Source organism: Fusarium proliferatum (assembly GCF_900067095.1).
Source record: "Fusarium proliferatum ET1 genome assembly, contig: FPRO_scaffold002, whole genome shotgun sequence".
Taxonomy (NCBI): Eukaryota; Fungi; Ascomycota; class Sordariomycetes; order Hypocreales; family Nectriaceae; genus Fusarium; species Fusarium proliferatum.
In genome coordinates, this window is record NW_022194791.1 from 4,514,006 (window position 1) to 4,532,956 (window position 18,951).

At 49.7% G+C, this 18,951-nt stretch overlaps 9 protein-coding genes across 9 annotated transcripts; 6 read left to right on the forward strand and 3 right to left on the reverse strand.

Moving 5' to 3' along the window:
- Positions 1-145: 145 nt before the first annotated feature.
- Positions 146-910, reverse strand: FPRO_02291 (uncharacterized protein; the record flags this gene model as incomplete). The annotated part of the gene is made up of 1 exon (XM_031227624.1): positions 146-910. The coding sequence occupies one exon, from the start codon at positions 908-910 to the stop codon at positions 146-148; it is 765 nt and encodes a 254-aa protein (XP_031078042.1).
- Positions 911-2,451: 1,541 nt separating this feature from the next.
- Positions 2,452-3,006, forward strand: FPRO_02290 (uncharacterized protein; the record flags this gene model as incomplete). The annotated part of the gene is made up of 2 exons (XM_031227625.1): positions 2,452-2,624; positions 2,685-3,006. The coding sequence occupies 2 exons, from the start codon at positions 2,452-2,454 to the stop codon at positions 3,004-3,006; spliced, it is 495 nt and encodes a 164-aa protein (XP_031078043.1).
- A 777-nt stretch (positions 3,007-3,783) lies between these two features.
- Positions 3,784-4,971, forward strand: FPRO_02289 (uncharacterized protein; the record flags this gene model as incomplete). Its single annotated transcript, XM_031227626.1, has 1 exon — positions 3,784-4,971. One exon carries the CDS (start codon positions 3,784-3,786, stop codon positions 4,969-4,971), a length of 1,188 nt encoding a protein of 395 aa, XP_031078044.1.
- Positions 4,972-5,225: 254 nt separating this feature from the next.
- FPRO_02288 (uncharacterized protein) lies at positions 5,226-5,759 on the forward strand (the record flags this gene model as incomplete). Its single annotated transcript, XM_031227627.1, has 1 exon — positions 5,226-5,759. One exon carries the CDS (start codon positions 5,226-5,228, stop codon positions 5,757-5,759), a length of 534 nt encoding a protein of 177 aa, XP_031078045.1.
- Positions 5,760-5,980: 221 nt separating this feature from the next.
- FPRO_02287 (uncharacterized protein) lies at positions 5,981-7,547 on the reverse strand (the record flags this gene model as incomplete). The annotated part of the gene is made up of 3 exons (XM_031227629.1): positions 5,981-6,151; positions 6,202-7,311; positions 7,365-7,547. 3 exons carry the CDS (start codon positions 7,545-7,547, stop codon positions 5,981-5,983), a joined length of 1,464 nt encoding a protein of 487 aa, XP_031078046.1.
- Positions 7,548-8,225: 678 nt separating this feature from the next.
- FPRO_02286 (uncharacterized protein) lies at positions 8,226-9,554 on the forward strand (the record flags this gene model as incomplete). Its single annotated transcript, XM_031227630.1, has 1 exon — positions 8,226-9,554. One exon carries the CDS (start codon positions 8,226-8,228, stop codon positions 9,552-9,554), a length of 1,329 nt encoding a protein of 442 aa, XP_031078047.1.
- A 1,334-nt stretch (positions 9,555-10,888) lies between these two features.
- FPRO_02285 (uncharacterized protein) lies at positions 10,889-12,752 on the forward strand (the record flags this gene model as incomplete). The annotated part of the gene is made up of 2 exons (XM_031227631.1): positions 10,889-12,564; positions 12,617-12,752. 2 exons carry the CDS (start codon positions 10,889-10,891, stop codon positions 12,750-12,752), a joined length of 1,812 nt encoding a protein of 603 aa, XP_031078048.1.
- Positions 12,753-14,016: 1,264 nt separating this feature from the next.
- On the forward strand, positions 14,017-15,500 carry FPRO_02284 (putative isocitrate dehydrogenase; the record flags this gene model as incomplete). The annotated part of the gene is made up of 3 exons (XM_031227632.1): positions 14,017-14,049; positions 14,344-15,362; positions 15,416-15,500. The coding sequence occupies 3 exons, from the start codon at positions 14,017-14,019 to the stop codon at positions 15,498-15,500; spliced, it is 1,137 nt and encodes a 378-aa protein (XP_031078049.1).
- An 825-nt stretch (positions 15,501-16,325) lies between these two features.
- On the reverse strand, positions 16,326-18,570 carry FPRO_02283 (uncharacterized protein; the record flags this gene model as incomplete). Its single annotated transcript, XM_031227633.1, has 4 exons — positions 16,326-17,968; positions 18,013-18,329; positions 18,383-18,413; positions 18,489-18,570. 4 exons carry the CDS (start codon positions 18,568-18,570, stop codon positions 16,326-16,328), a joined length of 2,073 nt encoding a protein of 690 aa, XP_031078050.1.
- Between the last annotated feature and the right edge of the window lie 381 nt (positions 18,571-18,951).

The following is an 18,951-nucleotide window of genomic DNA, read 5'->3' on the forward strand; positions in this document are numbered from 1 at the left end:
TGGGTGGGAAAATCTTTCGTTCTAGACCTTTCAATTTGACACGGATACCCTTTGAAGTTCTTACAGTTCGCTCGTTGAAAAGATCGAGGCATTTGCATTCTGATGCTCGTTCAGTGAGTTCTTTGCTTCTCGAGTCACACTCAACTTAGGCAGCTGGCCAGAAAGCTTCTTCGGCGTCCAAGACATCATGCCACTTCCCTTGAACTCTCTTCAACAGCTTCTCCTTAATATCCTCACCCTTCTCCTCAACGAGCTTGTTCACAGCATCATCGATAATCCTTCCAAGCTCATCCACAAACTCAACAAACTCCTTACACGTCCAGTTGTTGATAAACTCTTTCCTCACAGCCCCACCATCCGCATCATTACTCCCATCATCATTAGAAAGCTGCGCCTTAGCCCACGACCAAGCATCAAGGTAACACTTTTCCGTTCCCCAGTAGATCACCGCAGCTTCCAGCCAAGGAAGTTCTTCCTTCTCGTTGGGAGACACAGAAGCGTAGAGAGCTTCCCAGCGTCGAAGACCTTCTAGCTTGGTGCTCGAGTCAACACGGCCATCTTGTCCAGTCTCGAGATTAACATTGATGCCATATTCTGCTGCTGTGTTTATAAAGAACTTTTCTTCTCTGCGGATGTTGACGAGAGCGGCGACGATCCAGTCTAGAAGCTTTGTTGTGGCTCCGGGATCGACATTGGGTTGCACGGTATCAGGGTACTCGAGAAAGCTGAGAAGACGACCAAGGCCACGGCAGTAGCTGTGGATGTAGAGACGATCGTTTGCAAGCCAGCGGCCGAGGAGCTCTTTTGATGCTTTGCCGTGACCTGCGAGCTTGAGGAATTCAGACTGGGTAGCTCTCTTGTAAGCTTGCTCGTCTGAGACGAGAAGCTGTTGGGTTAGAGAGTAGGACATGATAATGATTAATGAGGTATTTCCTCAGGTTGTTGATGCGGAGATGGCTTCATGGTCTGACGAGAGCTTGGCGAGTGGAATTATGTCATTGTCGGTTTAAAGTTGTTCCAGTGCATGATGTTAGTACTACAGGGTCCAAGTCGAGTCGAGTCCGATGTGAGATCTTTATGAGGCTACGATGTACGATCTTTGGTGTTTATGAGTTTAGGTTGTTTGTGTATTGTTGCGCCTTGTGAGACACTACTCTGAACTTTAATTGTACTATGACCAGAAATTTATTTGAGTTAATTGAGGTGTAAGATCCTTCTTCGTGATAAAGGACATATGTTTCGATGACTTGCATGCTCATGATAGCTACTGTGTATCTCAAACTCTACCATTAGTTCTCTCGTCAGCAATGACGATCAACTTCTCGGGCCGTATACTCGGCTGCCCGGCTCATCAAGTAAATTCGACTATACTCGGAATTCGTAGTAGCCTATGAGAAGCATCCATTCTCATTCAGAGTCTATCGATGCTATTCTTGGGAACGGACTGTCGGACTCTCGGAACCTCCAAGAATGTAAATACCCAGCATCGACGGAACATTCATATCTCCGTTAGGACCGCAGTTGATCTTCAACGCCATGTAATTTCCTCCCCAGCCTCATCCATGCCAACCATGTGTCCAAATCGCCCATCTCTTCGACCGCCAAAAGCTTGGCAACGTTCTATAGCCCGCTAATCGCTCACAATTGGACATCCAGCACGATCAACTTCCTGGTTCATTCTGCTTCAACCGTTGCGTGATCGCCGTTATCCCCGTCACGTTATTTTCTCTGCTGCGTCCCTTAATCTGGGGGAACGAACGGCAACGGGAAGCTTTGCTGACAGGGATCATGCAACCCACTTGGTTTAATTAATGATGGCATCCCCCACAATAAGGGGGTTGGTGTTGATTTACTTGATTGTCAGCAGACGAAGAAGAAGCAAGCAAATTATATTGCATTTGTTTGAGATTTTGGAATGGGCAGTTTCAGCTTGAGTTGTTCTCTTTGGTCTATGCTGTTTGTGCGGTGAGTTTCACGGCGCATTGATGGAGGATGCGATGTTAAGAGAATGCATGAATATGTATCAACGTCTAGTCATAAACTATTGATAGAAATGTCGATCAGGTACACGTAACATGATGTGACAAGACCAGTCTAGATCTCGTATCAAATCCGATTTCGAGAGGGTCAATTTCACTGCTCACGAGATGCAACCCTGATTTACAGGGACCCCCAGCGGCATCGAGGGGCTGAGCTTCTGAAACATGGAGCTCTCGGAAGCATGTCATTCAACTGAATGGCGCATCGTCAGTCTCGCATTGGCCTTTTAATGAATGCCTCTTGCCCTTGGATGCAATAAACCCCCCTTCCCTCTTTTTTCCTAGGTTTTGCTCCCCTCTTTAGCAGACTCGACTTGGCTCTTGATTGTTTCTTTCATTTTGCTCAGAATAAAACAAACTGAATCGTTAATTTAATTTTTTTTAACTACTGCACGCTCACTCACTTTATATCATGATTCTCGACACGGAATTAGGCGCCCTTGCGTCTCGCGCTGAAGGAATGGGTCTCACGCGAGTGCTGCCCAGAGGAGCCAAGGAAACATGTCACGATGACCAATACTCGGATACCTGCGAAAAGCCCAATATTAGCACAGGCGAGATCATGCTAATTCTCTTTGTCGCCAGGTATTTATACCCCATTGCTCGCATACCGGTGATTAAGTCTTGGCTTACCTCATTCCGCAGCGCCGTTGTAGCCCTTGGCGTTATCGCCATGCTATGCTACCTCCATCGCCGCCGCCAGCGCCTGGACAAACTCGAAGACCCGAAGGACTTCCAAGAACTCGACGACTACGGCATTGCGCCGGTCAAGCAAAAACCAGCAAATATGCCTCGAGCACCACCGCCGACGTATGAACGATCACAGGACAAGAAGGAGATGAATACGGCTTCGCCTGCGACTACGAATGAGAATTGGGGACGGCAGAGGGACTCGACTGATTCGTTAACGCCGTCGCTTCGACAAGCGATGGGGGTGACGCCCCGAGATGCATTGGCCAATCACTAGGGAGGCATTCCACTGTGGACGGTGGGCGGATGAGCTACTGCAGGTGTCGATCAGTTATGCATAATCGACCTGAGGTGTCGGGTGTTTCAGAGATGCAGCTACACGATAGTCGCCGATTTGCAGAGGGAATAAACAAAGATTGGCATGTCTTTACGATGGCGTTTGGGAGATCAATTGGTATGCACGGCGTACGGGCTTCTTGCAGGATGGCGTTCCTCTGGTCGGGTTTGGACTACCTTGCGCATGACTAGCGACAGTTTCCTTGACAACTCGAGAATATTTTGATACCTTGTTGCTGGCGATGCATCTGTGATGGGGAAGGAATTGTGACATTCCCACTGTGGTCTTGGGTGAGATGAGCCTCCCAAACCTTAGGTAAGACTTCGCTTGTATGTGACGATTTCAGTCCGGCCTTCTGAGGTTCTCTCTGCTTGCTGACTGAGATTAGAAGCTCACTACCCAATGCTAACATGTGTAACGAGATGCCTTGGGCGAAGTGCGTTCTCGTGTGTGTAACCTTGATTCAGTTTCATTCAGATCAGCTGATCACATTCGTGAAGTGATGGGGCTCAGTGTAACTGTGTTATCAACAAACTTTAGGGCATATGCTTCTTTGACGGCTGTGATACACTCTTAGAATTTAGACCTTGTGTGCCCCGATAAAGGTTACGTAGGTTTTGTGAGTCATGGAGTTAAATAAACGAGTTAATAGACCCTTCTTCCTCTGTCAAGGCAAACACATCGCAACGTTTCTTCTCTGAACAATCGTTTCTCAACATGGCTTCCGGTTGCAACCAGAACAGCAACGCTACACCACATTACTTACAAATCTTCAATCCCCCTCTTGAACCATGCGGCGACTTTCACCTGTTTGCACGCTTCCCTGATGATATTCGCTGGCTTGTTTGGCAGCATTTCCTAACTCACGAGCGATGGATCGACATCACCTTGAAACCGGGCAGTTTCACTAGCGAACAAAGGGAACAAACAAACCATCAGAACTACGAGATCATATTGAACTACCGCTGGAAGATAAGCAAGCTCTTCCGGACCACGTCTGAGTCACGCAGGGCTGCTTTGGCTTTTTACCGTGTTCAACTACCATGTTGGTACCAGAGAAAAGATAAGAGCATGGTGAACAGCACGCTCTATGTTTGTCCTGAATTGGACACCTTGATGCTTAACTGCTTGGAGGTCTTTGAAAACTTTGCACATGACATCTGGGCTTGTGATTCACGATGTGTCGGTCTGGTCAACCTCGCCTTGCCCGTCAGAGGTCAAACGCAAGACTTCAATACTCCAAGCATCACTGGGCGTGACACGTCCCGGTTGAAGGAAACGTTGTTGAGAATTGAGCGCTTTACAGTAATGAACACCTTTGCCATCCGTCGGTGGTTCGGCGGCTTTGCAAAGCGCTCAACTGTTCCGGTTTTCAAGATGAATCGTGCTGTGCCTATCATGGGACACTCGTTTGGCTTTCATCGATTATCACGCGATCCTCGATTGAATGAGGAAAATTTTAAGCAAATTTACCTTGGAAACAGAGATCCTGTAAGACGGTTCCATCGCTGGTTCAGACTCCTTCTGTCAGTAGGGGTGAAGCACAATCACGAGGTTGAGTATCGCTTTGGGAGCTGCCTTCGTTTATCTTCACCACTCATCACTGACCGAGCGAGCGCCATGGACTATGTGAAAAAGTCCCACGAGAAATTTATAACACGGATGGTATCAGAAACAGACGAGCCCCTGGATGACATCGCCGAGGAAACTGTCGAGCATCTTCAGGAAACACCGCAGCCAGCCATAGGGTTCTGGCTGTTTCCTCTCAGGATATTCAATCGCCTACCTCTTGCTGACCCGTCTCGTGAGTACCCGATAGAGCATGACGAAGAAGGTGGTACTCCTATCAAGGTATCATCGGCGTTGGAGTATGGGGCCGAGCTGTGCTTGGCTAATATCTACTAGTTGAACGTGTTTGGCTTTTGTGGTCTAAAACAGCGAAACTGTGTAGCATCCATAGCATAATGATCAATATCCTGGATGTAAACTGACGATTCGTCTGTGAATCAGACTCCACGTCAACCTAGGTATAATAAGACCTCTTCATCGCCTTGCCTCTTTCATTCATTCTTCCTCCTTTTTCAACATCAGCATCAGCAACCACAGCATCTAAATCTTCTTGACTCACATAACTCGCTGTCTTCCCATCTTTTCTCATCATGTCTGGCCAACGCCTCTGCTCGGTAAGAATGGCTGCCGCTGCACACATGCAGGGCAACAAGAGCGACGAGGAATCCATCGACGGCTCCAGCGACGAAGAAGCCCCTCAGCCCGGCGAAGTCCGCATGGGCAAATTCGGGACCTCCAAGGGTGCGAAAATCTACACCACTGGCCTGGCCACCTGCGTTAGAGTCGCGGTGACCGGTCGGTACCCAAATGGTGGATTCGAAGGGGACGATCGATTCCTCGCACACATTGCCGAATCAAAGCACAAGGCTGCACTCCAGGGTCTCATCGACGCCCTTGAGCGTGCCAAAGGAAACGGTCTGCAGGTTCGTGAGGTCGTCGTGGTCATCTTGGCTGGCGGAGGCTCTCCCGATTCCGAGCTGGATGAATTCAACGAGGAGGTCATCGACAAAATTCGAAACGCGACCGGAATGGAGCCAACTGTTGTCGAGCATACTGGAACCTACAAGATGTCTATTGAGGCCGACAAGCGCATCGACTATGCGGCCGACAATGCTGCCGAGTAACGACTTAACAAGATTTCGCCCCATGCTTCGTCTAAGGAATCATAAGGCTTAGGGAAGTTTTGATAAGTTTAGGGAGGTCTAGTCAGTCTACGGAATCATAAGGCTTATGGAAGCTTTGATAAGTTTAGGGGAGTCTAGTCATAACAAACCCTAAGTTTCCGCATAATATTGAAGACCTATGAGTGATGTTATAATACCGTAGTCCAAGTTCCAGTCCATATCTAGTAAGCATAAAACAACGTAGCCTCTGAATCGGTCTGCCTAATCTTCCTGTTCTGTCTGACCAGCATCCACCTCATAAGCCAGACTCCAGCAATACAAGCTACAGCAAAACCAGCACTGCTTGAGAGCGGCAGCACATACCGTGGTGCATCAGATTTGGGCCAGAGGTACTGCACGAGTTAGCGGTTGTTCTCAAGGATAGAGAGTCAAGGGTACTTACAGGAGTCCAGATCAGACTGAGTGTCGCACTGACGTTGGCGAGAGCTAAAGCAGAAGCCTTCTTCTCCCTCGTCTGTCCACATGTATTTCCCACCCAAGCCAGCAGAATAGAATTGACACCATAGGTACCGATAGTAAAGACACACATGGCAAAGTATCTCGCTCCAACGTTCATGGTAGCGCAGGCCAAGACAAAACCAAAGGTAGCGACGATCTTGGAGATGGTGATGTGCCAGGTACTCTCGTTAAAGTGGCCAGAAGACTTGGCCCAAAGGATTGAGAGAGCACCGGCGATCAAGAAAGGAGGACAGGTGAGGACAAGAGTGATAGTGGTGTTGAAGCCGAGCGTGTTGACGATGGTAGGGAAGAAGTTCTTGAAGCCGTTGGTCGCAAGGTGAAGATGCTGAAGAACGATGAAGACCCAGACTTTCGGGTCGACGATGGCTTCGCGCAGACCGCTCCATGGATTTCCGTCACCCTTCTGTCCGACTGTATCTCTCAGAACACGATCATGCGCAAGTTGTCGCTGCTCAGGTGTGAGCCATCGCGTCGTCAACGGTTCATCAGGAAGAGTAAAGCACGCAACGATAGCCACAACAAACGTAACCGCACCCTGAAGGATAAACAACCATCGCCAGCCCTTGATCCCCGCCAGTCCATCCATACCCTCAAAAACACCCGCCTCAATCAAGCCCGCAAAAGCAGAAGCCAGGACATTACCCGAGTAGAGAATACTGATCCTCGTCGCCAATTCCTTCCTGGTGTAAAACGTCGACAGCATGTACAGCGCGCCAGGATAATAAGGAGCCTCCACGATACCGAGGAAGAATCTAGTGAGAAGAGCGCCGGTGTAGTTGTGGGCCACGGCCGTGAGGGAACTGACGACGGCCCAAGCCATCATGAAACCGCCCATGTACCATGATGGTCTGACACGGGTGATTATCATGTTGCTGGGGATTTGGCCGAGGACGTAGCCGACGAAGAGGATTGAGACGGAGGTGTTGTACTGTGAGCCTTGGAGGTTGAGATCTTCCTCGAAGCCGTTTAGGCGGGCGAGGGTGATGGCGTTGCGGTCGAGGTAGTTGAGCCAGTACATCAACCAAAGGGTAGGCTATAGTCATGTGTTAGTTGAAGTATGTTCTTAATGGACGCGGGAAGACTTACCATGATCCATTTATCGAGCTTCTTGACGAGTTTGATCTCCTCAGGATCACTCTTCGCCACAGCACCAGAGTAATCACCATTACCCTTCTTATCAAGAACTTCAGCGGAGTACTCCTCATGAGCAGCATTTTGCTTCTCAGCATCAAGGGTCTCAGCGCCCATCTTGTGATCTTGGGATGTCATAGTGATTGACTCTCACAAAACCTATCTCGGAGAAGTTGTGGAAAGAATGGTGGTTGATGCGAAAAAGCAGGGGGATGTTGCGGTATTTGAACTTATTTCTCTGGGCTTGGGTTGTTCCCCGCATACCCCAGATTCTGGATATCCGGGGGTGGGATTGTTGAGGTGATCACCAAGAGGCGAGGAGCGAGAATATCCTGGTTTCGGGGACGGGACCGATGGCCGAGTTGTGGTTTTGCCAAGACGCCATTTCGGGGGAGCTAGATTGTCATGGAGGGGGATTTCTAGTGTTGAGTCAAGACTTGTGTAAGTGGATGATGATGTAGAGGATAACGATATCCGGGATAGCATTGGATCAATTCTATTTCAAGAGTCTAGTTGATGAATCGAGAATTATAGGTGGACACGAGAGTAGAATCGTTCTCTGTAATACGAGCGGAGATAAACATCCATCCTCGTAGTCGCATCACGATGCATCTATCATCCATCAACGTTGCAGTCCCAACCCCACGAGTCAGGATTAAGGTAACAATTAAGCTTAGTTCCCCCAATCCCACCCATCAAACCAACCAAAATAAAACCCGCATTCACTAACCGACGCCCCATAACTTCTCCTTCTCAAGCGGGGTCTCTCCATCCATCATCCTCTCACCATCTCGGCCTCGGTCTCCGTTGCCATCCATGCCCTCAAGCGCCTGCGACAGATGTCACCGCCGCAAAGTCCGCTGCGACAAGATCCAACCTCAATGCGGGCCCTGCAAACGCGCTGATGTCGCTTGTGAGTATGCTGTTAGTGAGCATCAGTTGAGGAGGAGGAATGTTCAGAAGTTGGAGAGGAAGATTAGGGAGTTGATGGATTGTAATGAGGGTTTGACGCAGCAGTTGAGGCGGTCGGAGGAGGTTGCCAGACGATCTGAGGATGTGACGAGAAGGTCTGAGGATGTTACTAGGAGATCTGAAGATGTTGAGAGAGGTGAGGCGTCGGTGGTGCAGGATACTCCTGGGGATGGAGAGGTGGCTGAGGAGGTTATTCAGATGAGTCTCATCGCAGGCGGAGGCCATCACTTTGTCGGTTCAACAAGCGGTCTTCTCCTCGCCAACCTCCTCCAATCCCGCCCTCAACCATCCTCGTCTCTCACCACATCCTGGAAACCAAACTCCCTCCCCGGCCTATCCTCACCACAAACCAACTCCGGCCTCCCACCCAAAACCCTCGCCTCAGAACTCCTCAAAGCCTACTGCAGCCATGATCATCTCTGCTACCCCTTCCTCTCCACAAAATCCCTCTACCGGTCTTTAGACGCCGTGTACGAAGACGCCAGCACCAAAGACCCCGTTGATGCCTTCTTCGTCGACATGACCCTCGCCATCGGCACGGCGCAGGTGCACAAGTTCAACTGGAATGGTGTATATGATGCTGAGACGCATTACAACCGCGCCATGACGAGACTGGCTGATGTGCTGGCGAGGGATGGGATCGAGAGGTTGCAGGCGCTGTTGCTCGTGTGTCAGTATAGGATGGGCACGACATCGAGTAATACCACGACTAGTGTTTGGCACCTCATCGGTGTTGCGGCGAGGACGTGTCTTGAGATGGGGCTTCATCGAGCAGCGACTTATGCGCTTCCGCGGACGTTAGATGAACCGACGAGGAAGGTGAAGGAGGAGGAGATGGAGACGAAGCGACGGTGTTTCTGGAGTCTTGTTGCGCTAGATCGCGTGACGAGTCTTGCGCTTGGAAGACCTTTGGCATTGCAGCTTGAAGACATAGACGTTGATCTTCCCCCTTCGTCAACAGCAGATCAACTACCCGAGGATAGTAGTCCTCTCTCATCAGCACCCTACGGAACACCTCAATACCGTGCTGCGACTTCTGTGTTCGTGCACATCGTTCGATACCGCCTCATCTGCGGGAAGATCATAAATGCTCTGCACCGGAGTGCTAAACACGTCACGTTCCCGAATACAAGCTACGACGAAATGCGAACAGCTCTAGCGAGGGAGTTATAAGAGTGGCACACAGAAACAGCGAACCTACCCCTTGTTAAGAGCGACACAGCTGCTTCACCTGTTAGTGGCTCTAGTTTCCGCTCTGAGGAATGGTATAGACTCTTGTACCATAATGGTATGCTCATGCTGTTTCGACCGTCGCCGTGTCTCAACGATGCAGCTGTGAATAGTCTCGCGCTGCAGAATATATACGACTCTGCGAGGGAGGCCATAAGTCTCTATGCAAGCCTCCACCGATCACGAAAGTTGAATTACTCGTGGATAACAATGCATTCCGTCTTCCTAGCCGGACTATCATACATCTTCGCCCTACGCCATCATTTCTCTGGTTCTGAACCTCAGCGCGCAAGGTTACATACAACACCAACGATCAGCCAAGTCGTCAACGACACGAGGGCTTGTTCAAAAGTGTTAGTAGCTGTGTCGGAGAGATGGGACTTGGCGAGGAACTGTTCGGATTTGTTTGATAGGCTGAGCGATGCGGTGGTTGCTGATGTCGTGGAGGCGAGTGTCGCGGCGCCGGTGCAGTTTTCGGCGGATCTGGCGGGTATGACTGTTGATAGTACGTTCCGGGATTGTTTTGGGGACTTGCAGAGTTTGGGCCTGGATGAGTTCCATAATGATGCTATTTCGCAGTTGAGTCAGGAGTGGTTTTTTGGGCTGGGGGGTGAGAGCCATTCGTATTATTGAGCTGTTGTCATCTCCTTGGTCGCGAGACTTTATCTTACAAGTTGTAGCTATTGGATGCCTAGTAAATATGTTATGAACTCAGACGAAATGTCATCTATCTGTTAATGACTATGTGCCTTGGTTCTTGCTCTGCCGTCAGTTCCAAAACTGAAAGGATTGTTGGGTGCAGAAGCATCATCAGCAATACCCATGAATAAGATAAGTATACTAATATTTCCCAGTCTAGTTCCCCGAGCATAGCAAGAAGGGTAAATCTGACCCATTGACTTCAGAGGGATCTCATATCATGTTCCATCTCATGTTGAGCAAGTGAATCGACGGACTCGGTCGCCGAAGCCGAAATGCCAGGGCCCGTGTAAGTGGATCGCCACTCGGCGCCGCGTCCGCCAATCCACAATCCACCGAATACAGGCTTATGATAAGTCATGAGAGACTGTCAACGTCCTGAATAATCCGAGATACTACACAATTAAGAACATCTTTATTCCGATGATCCACTAGTTAAAGGAGTGTTTATCAAGAGCCGCAACCTAGCCTCATTCCATTACTCTCAGCTCACTATAACTTTCAACCCAACTCACCTTGACTCACTATATATACACATATTCTCACATTGAACATCACTTCACTTCACTTCACACAAAATGTTGGACAGACCTCCAATCCGCATCGGCAACGTCTCCGGCGCAACAGGCGACCATCCCCACGCAATGTCCCGCATGGTCCGCTCCGGCAATGTGCACGTTATAACAGGAGACTGGCTCTCCGAGATGAACATTGCCTGGAACGCAATTACCAAGCAAGAAGTAGATCCCAATCTAGGCTACGAGAACGGCTTCTACGAGCAACTCGACGAGTGTCTTGACGATATCATGCAGCGCGACATCCGCGTCGTAACCAACGCTGGGGCACTCAACACTGATGCATTGTATGACAAGGTCAGAGCGCTCTGTGAGAAGAGGGGGTATGGAGATTGTGTGGTTGCAAAGGTGCTAGGTGACGATGTTTCGGATGTTGTGGGGAGGAGGGATGTGCAGATTACGCATTTGGATCATCCAGAGCAGACTCTTGAGTCTTGGGGGTTTACGCCATGTTGTGCTACTGCGTATATCGGATGTTGGGGTATTGTTCAGGCGCTTCGCTCTGGTGCTCGGATCGTTATCTGTGGTCGGTGCACTGATGCTTCTCCTGTGATGGGCGCTGCGGCGTGGTATCATGGCTGGCGAGAAGATCAGTACGAGGAGTTGGCTGGTTCGCTTTTAGCTGCTCATCTCATTGAGTGCGGTCCTTATGTCGTTGGTGCAAACTTCTCAGGGTTCAAAGACTTTCTACCTGAGCTCGTGGATATTGCATTCCCCATTGCCGAGATCGATCCAAGAGGACGGTGTACTATTGGAAGAACAGCAGAAGGTGGAGGAAGAGTCACAAAAGAGACCGTCACCGCACAATTACTCTACGAGCTTCAAGGGCATTTATACTTGAATCCTGATGTTGTTGCAGATCTCTCTGGGGTACACGTCGAACAAGAGTCAGAGAACCGCGTCTCCGTCTCAGGAGTGAAAGGCCTCCCTCCACCGCCAACAGCAAAAGTCATGATCGCCGCAAAAGGCGGCTTCCAAGCCGAAGCAACATTCTACATCAACGGTCTCGATGTCTACGAAAAAGCAGCCATGATGAAGAACCAACTAGCACACATGTTCAAAGACTCAAACTTTAGCCGTCTAAGCATCGAGCTTTATGGCACACCGGCTGAGAACCCAACGTCTCAACAAGCAGGCACCGTATCACTGCGTGTCTTTGCGCAAGCTCGTCGAAAGGAAGACATCGACGCGCCCAAGTTCAAAGTACCCATTTACGCACTTCGCATGCAGAGCTATCCGGGGTATCATATGAATCTTGACTTTAGGACTATGGTGCCCAAGCCATTCATGGAGATGTTTCCAGCGCTCATGCCTGTGTCTGCGATTGAGCATCGCGTTGAGATGAGTACCGGCGCATCACATCGTATTCAACCACCAGCAAAAACAGCAAAATATCCTATCGTACGGCCCTCGACGGAAACGCATGGACCGGTTGACATGCTTACTTTCGGACCGACGGAGTGGGCGCCGCTGGGAAGTGTTGTGCATGCGAGATCAGGCGATAAAGGTGATAATTCGAATGTTGGGTTCTTTGTGAGGAATGATGATGAGTATGCTTGGTTGAGGAACGTGTTGACCGTGTCGAAGCTGAAGCAGTTGTTTGGGGATGATTGGTTCAAGGGTGATCCTGAGAGGAGGGTTGAGAGGGTTGAGTTCCCCGGTATCAACGCTGTGCACTTGTAGGTCCCCCGTGTGAAGACTCTGAAGCTGAAGAATACTGACATGATGTAGCCGTGTTTTGGATAACTTGAATGGAGGGATTGCGTCGTCAGATCGCATTGATGGTCTTGGAAAGGGAATCGGCGAGTATCTGAGGAGTCGATACGTCGATGTACCAAAGGCGTATCTTGAAAGAGGACGGATCTAAAAGTAGGAAAAGTAGACACGTTCAAATAGATTTCACCGAGGCTTGTCGCACATCATCGAAACCTGGTGTTCTCCTGTGCTCTCCCTATTTTATATACATATTTCTCGTCATTCTCGGAAATCACTCGTTACTAACAAGATATCACACGCCTCAATATCGCTGCGATAAAATAACTCGCCAAGCTCGGAGTATGGCAATGAAGCCACTCTTCGTTCGATTTAGAATTCGCAATCAGAACGTCTTGAAATCCGCTGTTACAGGTCGCCGGGAGTATACAATTGAGGTGTGGTGGTTAGAATGTGTATGTAAGCATGGTATTATTTTTAAGAGAGTTGATAAGTCTGCGGTACATCCAAGTGTCTCTAAATCATAGCATAATTTGAATGTTCATTATCCCTCAGCCGGCAAAGCTTTATTGGGTTAATTCTTAGACATGGATATCTTTCGAGGCTGACCTGCAAACTTGGAGAATTATAATTTAAAAAGTTTTATGATATACTACGGGAGCATGATACCAGGAGAGAGACTACATATATGTATTAAGATGGTAGGCTAATAAAATCGGTTTAAACATGACTAGTCTCAGGGAGCAAGAAAACATTATACCTTGATAAGGTATAGGGTGTCAAGATAAGCTCAGCAAAAGGTATCCTAAACTTATGCCAAGTTACCTAAGTATTTTGTCATTTAGGATCAAGGTCCTGACTTTTCTTTCCTCCCCTAGACTGCCCGGGTCAAATCAATTGAATGTTGTTGTTGATCTCCAATTCTGTTTCCGTGACGTCGTTTGCGTATCTCAGGCAGTCCAGCCTAAGCCAAGAAAAGCAGTAAATTCTAGCGGCGGCGCCCTGCAAAAACTCCCCACAAGCTACCCCATGCGGCCTAACGCTACTCCACTCGGGCCAGTGACAAGCTCGGAACAATCGCGTTTTCCGAGCGGCGGCCGAAAGAAAAGCAGTAAGTGGTAGCTAAAAAAAATTATTCTACAGAGGGCCCCCGGCCAATGCGACACCATAGTCAGAGGGAGAAACCTTGCAACTGGGTTTTGGCCTTCAGAGCTACCCTACCCGACGGGAACGGAAACAGGCTTGCGCGATTTGCACTTGCGTTCTTCTTTAACCTCAACTTGTAAAAATACTCTTCTTCCTCTTTTCTTCTTCCCGTCTCTCCTCGTGTGCGGTGCCTCGGTTTTTATATACATCTCTCTCTCTCCTCCCCACGAAAGCTCTCCTCTCTACCTCTCAGATACCCCCCACTTGTCATCATGTTGTCTCGAGGATCTCTTCGATCGGCCCAGGTACGTTTCTTTAATGGTGGTGTTGCTTTTGTTTTGTTTCTGTGTCATGATGGTCTTTTGTGGTGCTTGTGTTACATGAGGAGGAATGCCTTTGGGCAATGGACTTTTGTGGCTGTCTGACGATGATGTGCATCATGTCATGATCATCATCGCGACATCACAACAAGCGAGAATTGGAGTTTTGCGTGGTGGGACATGATTGCGGGACAAAGACCACAACCACGCAAATGGCTCAGATTGATTATACGCCGTCTTCACTACTCAATTGAGCCTGTTGCTAACAATTCTTCTCAGCTGCTGCGCGGCGTCGCCAAGCAACAACCCCAGCTCGCCCGATCCTTCGCCACCGTTCAGTCCGACATCTTCAAGCCCGCCAAGTACGGCGGCAAGTACACCGTCACCCTAATCCCCGGTGACGGTATCGGTACCGAGGTTGCTGAGTCCGTCAAGACCGTCTTCAAGGCCGACAACGTCCCCGTTGAGTGGGAGCAGATCGAGGTCTCTGGTCTCGAGGGTGCCGGCCGAACCGAGGATGCTTTCCGCGAGTCTGTCGCTTCTCTTAAGCGCAACAAGCTCGGTCTCAAGGGTATCCTGCACACTCCCATCAGCCGATCCGGCCACCAGAGTTTCAACGTTGCCATGCGTCAGGAGCTCGATATCTACGCCAGCATCAGCTTGATCAAGAACATCCCCGGCTACGAGACCCGCCACAAGGACGTCGACCTGTGCATCATCCGAGAGAACACCGAGGGTGAGTACTCTGGTCTCGAGCACCAGAGCGTCGACGGCGTCGTTGAGTCCCTCAAGATCATCACACGCGCCAAGTCTGAGCGTATCGCCAAGTTCGCCTTCTCCTTCGCTCTCGCCAACGGCCGATCCAAGGTTACTTGCATTCACAAGGCCAACATCATGAAGCTTGCCGACGGTCTTTTCCGCAGCACCTTCCACCAGGTCGCCAAGGACTACCCTACCCTCGAGGTCAACGACATGATTGTCGACAACGCCTCCATGCAGGCTGTCTCTCGTCCTCAGCAATTCGATGTCATGGTCATGCCTAACCTTTACGGTGGTATCCTGTCCAACATCGGTGCCGCTCTTGTTGGTGGCCCTGGCATCGTCCCTGGTTGCAACATGGGCCGTGAGGTCGCTGTTTTCGAGCCCGGTTGCCGTCACGTCGGTCTCGACATCAAGGGCAAGGACCAGGCTAACCCCACTGCCATGCTCCTGTCCGGCAGCATGCTGCTGCGACACCTCGGCCTCGATGAGCATGCTAACCGTGTCTCCAAGGCCACCTACGCCGTCATCGCTGAGGGGTAAGTTCTACACGATTCATTAAAGTCCATCCGCAATGCTAACAATCCAACAGCAAAGTCCGCACCCCCGACATGGGCGGCTCCTCCACCACCCACGAGTTCACTAAGGCCATCCTCGACAAGCTTGAGACTGTTTAAATGAAGCATCTTTTGTGATATCCCCCTCCCGAAACAAACCATGCGAGATCACCATTTTTATTTTATTTTTTCGTTTGTCTTTCCCGTAGCTCAAGCGGGAGCCAATTGGACATTACAGCCACATCATGATCACCATGACTTGACATAAGAGCTCTATTCCCCACGTGGAGCTTTTTATGCGGGTCGAGCAAATTCTTGACGAGGTACCAGGTTGCAAGATTTTGGTTGCGCCTCGGACTTCGTACTTACGAAACGCTTATATGTAGAAAACGCCGAACCTAGTATCGAGAATAGAATCCACTGGCTATCGTTTGGCCAACCGAACTGTACTTTGACCTCAATGGCTTGCATACTGGGTTTGGGTATGCTCGCCCACGAACCGCGGTTTTTATATCATGCTCCGTGGTAAACATTGTTCATGATAGCCTCTCAACAGAAGGAATAGCAGGGGACGGATCAAATTAGGCGAAATAAGAGAATTACTTCATGTTCCGTGTGTCGTCATGTGTTTTGTGAAGGATTGCGGACACGGAGCTTCATATACTTCCGAAATCCAATATTCCTCAGTAGCCTTCTGATGCAACAACAAACATCGCTAGATTCTATCTCAAAATCATAACAGACTGACATTTATTTTGTACCAGCTATTCTCAGCCATGCGATATCCCTTTATACTCATCATGCTAACCTGTTCCGTCCTTTTATCACCAACCCGCCATACGGGCTCATAATACTCATAAGTAGCCATATACAATGTGAAACCCAAACTCCAAAACACTCTTCAACGCTTCTCAATCACAAGGCCCATCACACAACGCTCACACATCACGAAGCAGGCACTTCCTCATCCTCATCCAAAGGCTCGACTCTCACCAGAATCTCCTCCAGAAGGCCCTCGAGAAAACTGCCAACCTCTCGGCCCATTCCAACAGGTTCAGCCTTGTCATAATGATCAATCTCTTTGCAGACATGCGCCAGCTTATAAACCAATTTTCGTAACTTTTCGTGGGACGCTTCGGCGCGTTGTTGTTGGGGTGTCAATTGAGCTGGGTTCTGTCCTGGCTTATACATCTGCTGCAAGTTGATCTGTCGCCTCTTAAGCGCCTCCTCCAGGGCTGGGAATATGACATCGTTCAGAGCATCCAGCTCCCCATTGGGGTTGGCTGGTGCAGGTGTGGGGAATGCTGATGGCGTGTTGAACTCGGATGGACTGGGTGACTGAGCCTTCGATGGAAGGGGTCGAGGGCCTTGTGCACCCCCTGGGAGGGGAGTATGAACCTGAGGCACTGAAGTATGCTGTAATGAAGGGACCCTTTGCTGCGTAGGAGCTTGATTGGGCCTATATGGAGGTATCTCAGGTAGACTCATCTGCTTGGTAGTTGTTGGCCTTTGCTGATGAACTGGAGGAGCAGGGGGTAATGTCCATTGTGGTGGCTGGACTTGCTGAATCTGCGGGCTGGCTTTCCTCTCGGTCTGTGGTTCATAATCCAGGTTGAGCATGCCAATATCACGCTGTAGTTGACTTTGAAGCTCCCGGTCATAATCTGGAGACTCCTGCACGGTTGCAGGGGGGGTTATTCTCAATGGGCGAGGCGTCTCAGCGTTATCCCTTGGAGGAGGGAGCTTCAGGGGAGTCTGAGGCAGTGCCCTCGTAGGCGATGGGAGTGGCTGCTGATATTGGGATTGGGGAACAGCCTTTCGTTGGGGGCTAGACTGCCTTGAGCCTGGGTTGGCCTTGACAGTCTCAAGGGATTGAAGGGCGAAATCCCTGGACTTGGTAGGGCTTGCGTCTCGTCGTTGCTCGCCATAGTCTTCCTCGCTCTCCAATGGCCTAGAAGCGCGTGCGTTTGTTGCGTTCTCATCCAGCTGGTTGAGACCTGGTCGGTTGACAATGCCGCCGCGTTCGCCAACAAGTCTCACAGTGCCAAAATCCCACATGTCTTCGTCAACTCGCTCGCGTTCTGCAGGAGTTCGTCCACTGTTAGCTGAGTCCCAGTTGTCATCATCCTCTCCCTTATGAGTAGCTGCCCAGCGTTGATGCCTCTCGATAAGCTCAGTTAGGTAAGTTGTCCGCTTTGCCCGTCTAATAAATGGGTGCCGCAGCATGTCCTTGGCTGTTGGTCGGTCTTTGGGGTCTCTCTGGAGACATAGCTCGATGAAATCTTTGAATGCCTTGGTGAAATTGCCTTCTAATCGTGGTGGGGGGTTCTTTGGAATAAGAAACAGAACTTTCATAGGATGAATATCGGCATAAGGAGGCTCTCCATTAGCCAATTCGAGAGCTGTGATACCAAGAGACCAAATATCGGCCTTATGATCATACCCAGATTGCTTAATGACCTCTGGGGCCATCCAAAAAGGTGTTCCGACAAAAGTATTTTTCTTGGTCATGGTAGCAGAAAGCTGACCTGACACACCAAAATCGGCGAGTTTGACTTGGCCATTGCTGCTGAGGAGCACATTGGCAGCTACAGACAATTAGCGACGTCAGGGATGAGGGTGCCCTTCCTACCTTTGACATCTCGATGTAGCTTCTTGTCTGTGTGGAGATAATCCAAACCCATGAGCAACTCACGCACGATGATGGCAATGTAGTCCTCTCCAATCAGTCCAGGCTTCATCAAGTCGGCACAGCTTCCTCCCGAACAGAACTCCATTACGATCCATAACTCGGCACCTTTCGCATAGGATCCATAGTACTTGGTGACATACGGTGATTGAAGCTCGGACAGAATGGCGATTTCTTGGATAATATCCTCGACCTCGTCTTCGGCACTCTCTATATCAATAACCTTGATCGCTACAGCCTGGCCCGTTCGTTTATCGACTCTGGATTCGTTAGTAAAGTTCGGCTGCCGTGGAACATATCATCGTCGCCGTACCCTTTGTAAACTTTGCCGAAACTGCCACCACCTGCGCCGTGTCAGTACATTTACGCCCAAGTGCCCAATCCGATGTCGCACGACACGAGACCACGTCAGGACTCACCAATGCAGTATTCTTTGGAGTAGAGAAGCTCCGGGTCAAGCGCCTCATTCGCATCGTCAACCTCATGCTCGCGATCTGCCATGGTGTAGGTTCGTGGGGAAGCTTATGTTTTCGGGTAGCTAACGGTATTTGCCCCACGGTTGAGTGACGTTGTCCCTGCAAATTCGCCGACTGCTATTGACTCGAAGCAGTATCAATCGGTTGGCAATCGCTCCAGGGCCTCTTCTTCGCGGTCAGCGGTTTCGCAATGGCGCGTGATGTCGAAATGAATCCGCTTCCAGTTCGGATATCGTATTTTGGCGGTGTCGATTAGCAGAGCAGCAACCCCACCACTAAGAAAATCGTAGTCTTAATTCGAACCGGGTTCGTGGTAAATATCTGTCTCGGTTGTCGCGACTTCTTTTTCTTTTTTTTCTTCACAGAAGAGAAACAGTGAGCACTAAATGGGGCGAAGAACAAAGAA